Source organism: Papaver somniferum, chromosome 11 (genome assembly GCF_003573695.1).
Source record: "Papaver somniferum cultivar HN1 chromosome 11, ASM357369v1, whole genome shotgun sequence".
Lineage (NCBI taxonomy): Eukaryota > Viridiplantae > Streptophyta > Magnoliopsida > Ranunculales > Papaveraceae > Papaver > Papaver somniferum.
Window position 1 is genome coordinate 77,549,228 of NC_039368.1, and position 9,867 is coordinate 77,559,094.

Consider the following 9,867-nt stretch of genomic DNA (forward strand, 5'->3'; position numbering starts at 1 on the left):
AAACAGTTCCCATTAACCAAATCCAACAATTGCAAAAACACAACATAATTAAATGATTCACAACGATCTATAATGCCAAGAGCACCTGAAATCCCTAACGAAATGCAACATACTCATTTCAAACATAACATTAATCTAGACTAATTTAAGAACCATTGTCTCGAATTGTTCAATTACGGCGATTTAATTATGGGATCTAGAAAAATTATGCTTCAACAAAAACAGTTCCCATTAATCAAATCCAACAATTGCAAAAATACATCATAATTAAACCTAAAAGATCCAAATCAACAAAAACCATAGGAAGAGAGAATTTAACATAGATGAGATTTATATTTCAAGCAAAGATATAGTAATTATCAAATTCTTCAAAACCTCTTTGTCTTTCGCAAGTTGAGAAAAAAGAATTAAACATAAAAACCGAAACCCTAAAAACTAAAATTATCTAAAATCAGAAGATGATAAAAAGGAAAACAAGATTCGTAAAAAACCTTGTTCATACTTTCCGTTACATGATTACCCAAAATCCATACTTGTTTCTCGACCGATCTGTCGAAATTAAGAACTACCAGCACCAGCACCACCACCACCGGAAGCAGCAGATTTGTAACGATAAAGCTTACCAAAAACATGAAGAGCAGTAACAAATCCAATGAAACAAAGACTCATAACAAGAACAACAGTAGGTGTAATCTTCAAACCTGGGGCATCATCTGTATAAAACCTTAACATATTACTCCCACCACTGTTTCCACCACTAAATCCACCACCACCACCACCTCCACCGGTTACTCTACGACGACGCATCCCAGCTGTTGCTGCTGCTGATCCACGTGGTGCTACTCCTCCCACCGTTCCTGGTCTTGATGTTCCTCCTCCTGCTGTTGATGAGGATTGCGATTGTGATGCACCTTTCGCCATTTTTCTGACCGGAGAGGAAAAAACTCAGAGAGAATTTGTTGAGAGAGCGAAAGAGAAATTTTTTAGATCAAGATCGGAAAATTCCTTCCTCTTCTAATTTTTTCTTCTCCTCTTGTAATGACACGGGATTGTCTATGATATCGTCTATCAGGTTTTATAATAGGTTTTGGTGAGAGAGTTATTTTGGCCGATGGATTTGAGTCTTAATTGTTGTTGACTTTTTGATTTGTGATGGACGGTTTGGATTGGGTGAGAGGGGATTTGTGATGTGAATGGGGTGTATTTGTGGAAAGGTTGTAAATGGTGCGGGGGTGGTGGTGGTTGAGTGGCAGATTAAAAATATTGTTTACATGATCTGAATCGTGGATGCATCCATTTCAGGAAAAACAAGTAAAGTCATAGCCTTAGGTAGGTGCATTATTCCGACAGCTGCTGTAAATTATATTCCAAGTGTGACTCCAAAACGAATGGTGCCGACGTTAAATTCTTCGGCACAAACGGACTGTTTGACCCATTGCAGAGGAAGAAGCTCAGCGAGTCTTGAAGTGGGCAAATATGATGATGGAAAATGAAGAAAAGAAAGTCTGAAAAAGGGGAAAAAAGAAGACCATAACAACAGTTGATGATAATACTTCGAAGAGTGGTAAGTCTTGTGGTCCTTTGCGGCCACAGAAACACAGTTTTAAATGAAGTTTTGTTACTCGAATGTCGGGATCTTTAGTTATTCAAGTTACAGTTAAAATTAGAATGTTTTTGCAAAGAGAATGTTGATGTTATATGAAAAGCTTGTTTAGGGCCTAATAAGGCTCCTTAATCTCTTGTAATTATTGAAGTTATTAATATAATCTTATAACTTATCTAAAAAAGTGCAATACAACATTGTCAAATGGTCTTTGAATGTCAATTGTTAGAACATTGCTCGGTCGAACTCACATGCGTTGCTATTTCAAGCATGTTTGTCAATGTTAGTGATCAAAACTATAAGTCTTGATTTCTAGTCTATTATAGCTAAGTCTCGGACTAGGATAGAAAGTGTAGTTGAGCTGAAGAACTCCATGGCGATCATCATACAAGACGAAGACTACTCAAGGAACTGGTGGAACTTCATCGACCAAAAGGTATGTGGAGACTTGAACTTATCTATCACTCAAAAGTCTATCTACTCTATCTCCTATCTTGAGATAAAAGTCGTTTTCATATATAGACTTTGATTATACACAATTGCTATTTCAAGTCGAGTTTATCTCGCCTATCTATTTCTCGAAATATGTGTTGGTAAGCTTTCACTTTGGCGAAGTTCATCTTTACCTAGTGACGAAAGTCATGTTATGTTTCAATCACTCTGAAAATGGCTTTGACGAAAAATGGTTTGTGAATAACAAATATATAACTTCCTCTAAGAATGGTTCAATGATTGAAATGAGAGTTTATATTACATAACCAATGTTGGATATAAGCATTGTTGTGGAAACACATATATGTATAAGTCCTTATTCCTTGAACCGAAGTTTGCGAACTTTGTTGATCAAGAGAACCGGGACAAGAGTCGTGAACTCAGTCCGCGAACTGGCGGAAGTTCTCGACCCGAGAAAATATGCTGGAGTTTGAGAACTCCTTCCGAGAACTTGAGTTGGTTATATCTAAAAACGATTTTCTTTGTGAACTTATATTTATATAAACTAAGGAATGAAAATTGCAAACCGTGGCTATAAAGTTCATGAATCGATTCGAGTGAATCAAATCGTTTTTGCTTCGAATGTGTCTTGTGTAGTTACATAAGATTTCCTTGCAGTTGAACAACTCTCTAACTAGTTCATTTGAGTCATTTGAACAAGTTATGGTGAAGAAGAATATGGTTGATATGAAAGTGCTCATATGGCTAACCATTTGGTTAACTACTGTTGAACCAACAAATGTACATGTTTGGGTACGGTTACACAAACCTACAATCATGTATTTCAAGTGTGTATAACAAGCTAAGTTCTTGATCTAACGGTTGAAAGATATTAGCTTGAATCTAATCAGGTTTTCATCTAACGGTGAATATTGAATGCTTTGTTATCAAGCTAACATTGATTGCAAACCTTGATTTGAAAAACTATATAAGGGAGAATTCTAGCAGCTGGGAAACCTAATCCCCACACCTTACGTGTGATACTAGTTGTATTAGCTAGAGTCGATTCTCCTTTAACTTTAGGTTCCTTCTTGTAAACCAGGTTAACGACTTAAAGACTTCATTGGGATTGTGAAGCCAGACCGATACTAGTTGCTTTCTCGTTGTTGTGTGATCTGATCTTGCATATTCTATCGTTTTGAGTACGATCGTGACGATTGACTTGAGATTAATATCTCCGATAGGCAAGATATTAAACTAGTCACAAATATCTTCGTCTCATCGTTTGTGATTCCACAATATCTTCTTTCGCCGCGTCGATTAAGATTATTGTGAGGTGATTGATAATACTAGGTTGTTCTTCGGGAATATAAGTCTGGGTTATCAATTGGTTCCCGTTCACCTTGATTTATCAAAAGAAGGAACAAAAACTCTTGGGTATTTCTGTGGGAGACAAATTTATTTAATCCTATAGACTTTTCTGTGTGAGACAGATTTGTTTATCAAGTCTTCGACTTTGGGTCGTAGCAACTCTTTGTTGTCGGTGAGATCAGCTAAGGGAATCAAGTGCGTAGTATCCTGCTGGGATCAGAGACGTAAGGAGCGCAACTGTAACTTGAATCAGTGTGTGATTAATTGGGGTTCAACTACAGTACAGACCGAAGTTAGTTTGTAGTAGACTAGTGTCTGTAGCGGCTTAATACAGTGTGTGTTCAATCTGGACTAGGTCCCGGGGTTTTTCTGCATTAGAGGTTTCCTCGTTAACAAAATTATAGTGTCTGTGTTATTTCTATTTCGCATTATATTGTTTATCTTTATAATTGAAATATCACAGGTTGTGCGTTAGAATCAATCAATTGGTAATCCGACATTTGGTTGTTGATTGAAATTGATTGATACTTGAACATTGGTCTTTGGTACCGTTCAAGTGATTTCTCTTGTATTCAATTAGACTCGCATATTTCTATTTGCTGGAGTAAGAATTGAATCGAGAAAGAGGTACCGAGAAGAAAATAATTTCTAGAATCATCAGTATGTATTCATGAAGTTGGGTGGTTTCTTCAAGCTAAATTTTTTGTTTAAAAATTTAGGAGAAGACAATGAATGTCATGGAGGAGAGACCGAAGGTTGATGAATAAATCTAGTTTTGAGTGTTTATTTGAAGGTGATTTATTATTTGGTTTGTTATTTTCTTTATTGATGATTGATCAACTTTGTACTTACTGAAAAAGCGGGGGTCTAAAAACACCACCCAATATTTCACTTAGCAATTTGTATGGACTAACTCCAATATACTTTGTTAGAGAATCAACTACACAGTCAGACTCAATCTAGATTAAAGTATATCGAGGAGTTAATATCTCTCTCTTGTTTTGATTTACTCGAGCTAATAGAAATCAGCGAGTCTTTAATCAAACACAAGGAATAACTTGGATGGTACCAAAGACCAATATTCAAGGATCAATCAATGACAATCAACAACCAAAGGTTGGATTACTCTAATTGATGATCTAACACACAACCTGTATTATTTCAGTTATATAAACAAAAATAATGCGGAAATAGAAATAACACAGACACCAGAAAAGAAAAGAAAACCAGAGGGTTAAAGGAGAATCGACTCTAGTATGCAAACTAGTATCACACGTAAGGTGTGGGGATTAGTTTTGTGATGAGCACGAAAGTGCGAAGCATTTTCACCCATAAGTACATTAGCTTGGACTCATTTTATCACTAATAAACTTGTTTGTAGGTATTTTTATGAAATAATCTCTTATGGAGAAAGTTGCTCGAAAAGTGGTTTTTGTACCCCGGAGGACACATGTTATTCGGACCTTCAGTTTTGGATAAGGGGTACCCAATTACTAAGGGGCATCCTAATTGCTATTCGCACTCCCGGATTGGATAAGGGGAGGATCGGTGATTGCCTTTGATTTGTGAAAGGAAGGATATACTCTCGATTTGAAGAAAATAGAGGTGAAGATATTGCTTGTGTTATTTCATGCTGATTTGGAGAAGATTTGCCGTGGGAGTATATTATGCATTGATTGGAGGAGTTATATGGAAGGAAATGGAAAGAAGATATTACGTTTTGATTTGTTATTATCCTGAAGATAGTTCAACAGCTCATATACACGTAACAGAAAAGGGAAGGAGAATAAAATCTCCATGATTTGGCAGAGAAGTCAAAAGAAGATATTTTCGGGTCTAATGGGGGGTTTTGGGCTGAATCAAACAACTTATAATCGCGTGATAATAATGGAAAATATTCCCGTGGAGAATAATGGAGTAAAGAGAGAATATTTGTGCATTGAACAAGAGATATTGGGTGCTGCTGAGACTATATAATGAGTTTACTGGAATCATAGATGGGCATCGAGAATTGGGTGAGGCTACTGAGAGGAATAGGAAGCTGCGGAGAAGATTTTCTGCTGCTGCAGGGAAGAAGAACCTGAAGAACATAAAACCGTAGAAAATTGTCGTTTCAAGGGTCGTATCTTTAACAGTTTGTAACGGTCAGTTTGTAACGTCATCTTCAGTTTGTGACAATTATTGTAACTGTGAGCTCTGTAACGCCGTATCACCGTTGCGAATTCCCTGAGTTATATTTTCCTCTTTGTAAACACATTTTGAGCAATAAAAAAATATATTTTGAGCGTGTTTTTCACTATGTGGAGCTAAACCTTTCTTTGGGACGACGGAGGAAACCAAAATTCGTCATGTGGTAAATTCATTTAATTATTTATATGACTATTTGCATTAAATTAAAATTAGAAAAAGATTTTTCTTAATTAATTTTCATTTCGTTTGATGGTTTATGCTTAGGATTAATTTTTTTGATATTCCATGCTTAAGATTTACAATTAATATTTGAAGAATCTACCTTAGGCAAAGAAATAGAGTCAAAATTCTTATTGAATGAGCTATAATGGTTTAGAATAAATAGGTGAATCGCATGAATTTGAATATTTTGTGAACTCCTAGTCCTAGTAACAATCGCTTTTGCTTTTTATTTTCATTAAAACTTTAAATTTAATCTTCACAAGTCTTAGACTTCGAATCCTTATTTACAACAACGATTAAAAATCACATCATTTTGCACAATACTAGATGTCTCCTTTATATAGTCTTTCAAATCATGGTTTTGCTTTGGTAACAAAGCAAACGATATCCACCGTTAGATGAAAACCTAAATTTACATTCAAGCTAATATTTCTCAACCGTTAGATCGAAAACTTAGCTTGTTATACACACTTGAAAATGCACGCTTCTAGGTTTGGTAACCGTACCTAAACGTATACACTTGTTGGTTCAACAATAGTCAACCAAATGGTTAGCCATATGAGCATTTCATATCAACCATGTTCTTCTTCACCATAACTAGTTAAAATAACTCAAATGAACTAGTTATAGAGTTTTTCAATTGCAAGGAAATCTTATGTACTACACAAGACACAATTGAAGCAAAGATGATTTTTATTCACTCGAATCGGTTCATGAACTTTTATAGCCACGGTTTGCAAACTGCATTCCTTAATATTTTTAAGATTAAGTTCAGAAATCATCTTCAGATATATAACCTTCTCAAGTTCGCAGACTAGGTTCGCGTACTTAAGCAATCGGACAGAGTTTACAAACTCCAGCAGAAATTCTCGGGTATGAGAACTTCGCCGGTTCGCGGACCGGGTTCGCATACTGGGTTCGCGGACTTAGCTTCACGCAAGTAGTTTGTCAACTCCAGCAGAAATTCTCGGGTTTGAGAAGTTCGGCAGTTCGCGGACTTGGCTCACGCCATTTTCAGATTTCTCTTGATCAACAAAGTTTGCAAACTTTGGTTCAAGGAGTAGGAATTATACATAAATGTGTTTCCACAACAATGTTTATGTCCACTATTGGTTATGTAATCTAAAATCTCATTTCAATCATTGAAACATTCTTAGAGGACGTTATATAGTTGTTACACCATTTCTCGTCAAAGCAATTTTCAAGATGATTGAAACATAACATGACTTTCGTCACAAGGTAAAGATAAACTTGATCGAAGGGAAAAGGTTACCAACACATATTTCGAGATATAGATAGGCGAGGTATACTCGGCTCGAAATACCAAATGTGTATAATCCAAGTCTCTATATATAGCATACGACTTCTTGTCTCAAAGAGTAGGAGATAGAGTAGTTAGACTTTTGAGTGATAGATAAGTTCAAGTCTTCACATACCTTTTTGTCGAGAAGTTCCACCGGTTCCTTGGGTAGTTCTTCTTCTTGTACGATGAATCGCCATGAAGTTCTTGAGCTCAACTACACTTTCTATCCTAGTCCGAGACTTAGCTATAATAGACTAGAAATCAAGACTTATAGTTTTGATCACTAACATTGACAAACATGCTTGAGATAGATATGCATGCGAGTTCGACCGGCAATGCTCTAACAACCCCCTTTGTCAATTTTAGTGAAAAAACTATCAATAAATATGAACTAAAAAAAAGATAAAGAAACTTTAGTAGCTCCTATTCCACATGTCTAATCTTCAACATTCCTCGAAATATTCGTTACTTCCAAGTACTCCAATGATCCCAAAGGTTGTAATTTTAGTATCACCGTTGTTGAATATCTGTATCTATAAAAATGAGAAAGCATCGGTCTCGATCATTGTTATACAGTGTCATAGTATTATTACACAGCGTCAAAGTTCAATTTTATCACAACTTCAGCAATAATACTATGGTGATATGTATCACCTCCCTTTAGTCAATACTCCGTCTCACATGGAAACCACTCCCCCTTACATAATGATCCGAAAACCATATGTATTTGTAATATGAACTACATATTAATTCTCCCCCTTTTTGTCAATAAAATTGGCAAAGGTACAAGAACGAGATCATAATGAAATTTCTGAAAGAGACATTTCATGACAAAAGGAAAAAAATACATACCAACTAATTTAGATGCAATCATAAAGCCGAAGCTAAATGCATTCATCAAGGAGTTTAAAGATACAAGATAACCCATCTAATATTCCACAGCCGCACTCCCCTCAAGATATTACTATTAAGCACAAGTTCAAAAGAACTCTCCCCCATTTGATGTCATTCCCGAAATAACAACAAGAGCGACCTTAATTTCAAAAGAAAAGAAGGATTTTATTGGACACCAAAAACCATGAGAATGATTTTCCATATCCAAAAACTCAATAAAATTAATCACAAGTAAACCCATGATTAATTCAATAGGTATACACAATCAAATTAAACACAAGAAGTGACCAATTCAATTGATTTTACTCAACATAAGAGGACTTATGGAGACATGAAAAAGCTCGACTAGATTAATTACAAGAGAACCCATAATTAATCTAATTGGAATACACAACCAAACTAATTACAAAAGTAATCAATTTAATTGTCAATTTTTTTGCTCGACATAAGAAAATTTACGGAGAAATAACTAAATAACCAAACAAGATGATTAATTTAGCTCAAAATGCTCAACATAAAGTACCTTACGGAACAACCAACAAGGCTAATTATAAAATAATCAACTTCGTCGTATCGTGCTCAACATAAGACACATTACGGAGCCTCACAGTAATACATAAAGATATGGATCAGGGATGATCAATACTGCGGAATACACAAGGATTCATGCTATCTTCAATCACTATTCGCATAACGACATTAATAGACATAATCCTTGAAAACAAAAGATTTTAAACTATATTCTATCAAGAGTTTGACAATATAGGCTTAACTTTTGTATTTGTCAAAAGTCTATTCATCCTTAAATCAATATGTGAATACCAATTCATGAACGACTTTACTTTTGACAAGATATGGGACCTTCAAGTTCACGGACGCAGACATATATATCCCATAAAACATTGCAATATATAAAATCATAAAGATTAATACTGCAAAAACATCATCCTCCAAATATTTTTAGAATTTAAATCAATAAACCTAAAAAAAAAGATGAAAAATAATAGCTATGTGTAGTCACAATCATCGCTATTCAAGCACTAGTTATTTTTACAACTAAGCCAAAAAGAAGACATACTAGGCAACAATGTCTTTGAGAAATTCCTTATCATTCACGAACTCCTTGTCGTCAACATCCATTGGAATATAAGGTTCATAGAGGAAGGAGTCAATACCAACGAACCGTCTTGGCTGATGATGTCGAACCAGGGCCTTCCGAATTTCCAAAAATCTTAAAACGCAAGCCTTTATTTCACTAATCTCCTTTCTTACATCCTTCAACTCATCAAGAACATCAGAAAACTTCTGAGAGTTATAAGGGACATCCCTTGGCTTTCTTGTATTCCTCCTCTTTCTTTTCAAGGAAGAAGTTGTTGGAGATTTCTCTTTTTCTTTGATTGATGGCTTAACAATCATATTGACATCTTTTCCATCCAAAGACATGATGCTTAGAGAACAATTATAAACAATTGGTTTTTATGAGTGGAATTCACAATCTAATCAAGCAGTCTTAAGATATAAAGGATATCAGAGAGGGAAAAAGAATGTAGGATTCGCAACCTTTAAACAGGTTCGTGGACGCCAACTCTAAACCCTATAAAGAGTAGAATTGTCGATAATAACCCTTTACTTTATTTGATAGACAGGAAAAACAACCCAAAAAAAACTTTTCCTAAAGCCTGAGAGGTACACAATCTTATCTCTTTTGATCAGGCACATGAGACAAGATTTACCGAACAACACAATCAATTTGTGTTGTGGTGAACAACAATTTGTCCACCATTTTCCTCTTGAGAGGAATCCTTAGACTTCTGTCTATCAAAGCGATTTGACCATACTTTCTTCTCTAATG

The 9,867-nt window shown here is 35.3% G+C and overlaps 1 protein-coding gene across 1 annotated transcript; it reads right to left on the reverse strand.

Annotated features, from left to right (window-relative positions):
• Positions 1–300: 300 nt before the first annotated feature.
• Positions 301–1,027, reverse strand: LOC113320470 (protein transport protein Sec61 subunit beta-like). The gene has a single exon (XM_026568378.1). The coding sequence runs from the start codon at positions 919–921 to the stop codon at positions 559–561; it is 363 nt and encodes a 120-aa protein (XP_026424163.1). The 5' UTR covers positions 922–1,027; the 3' UTR covers positions 301–558.
• Between the last annotated feature and the right edge of the window lie 8,840 nt (positions 1,028–9,867).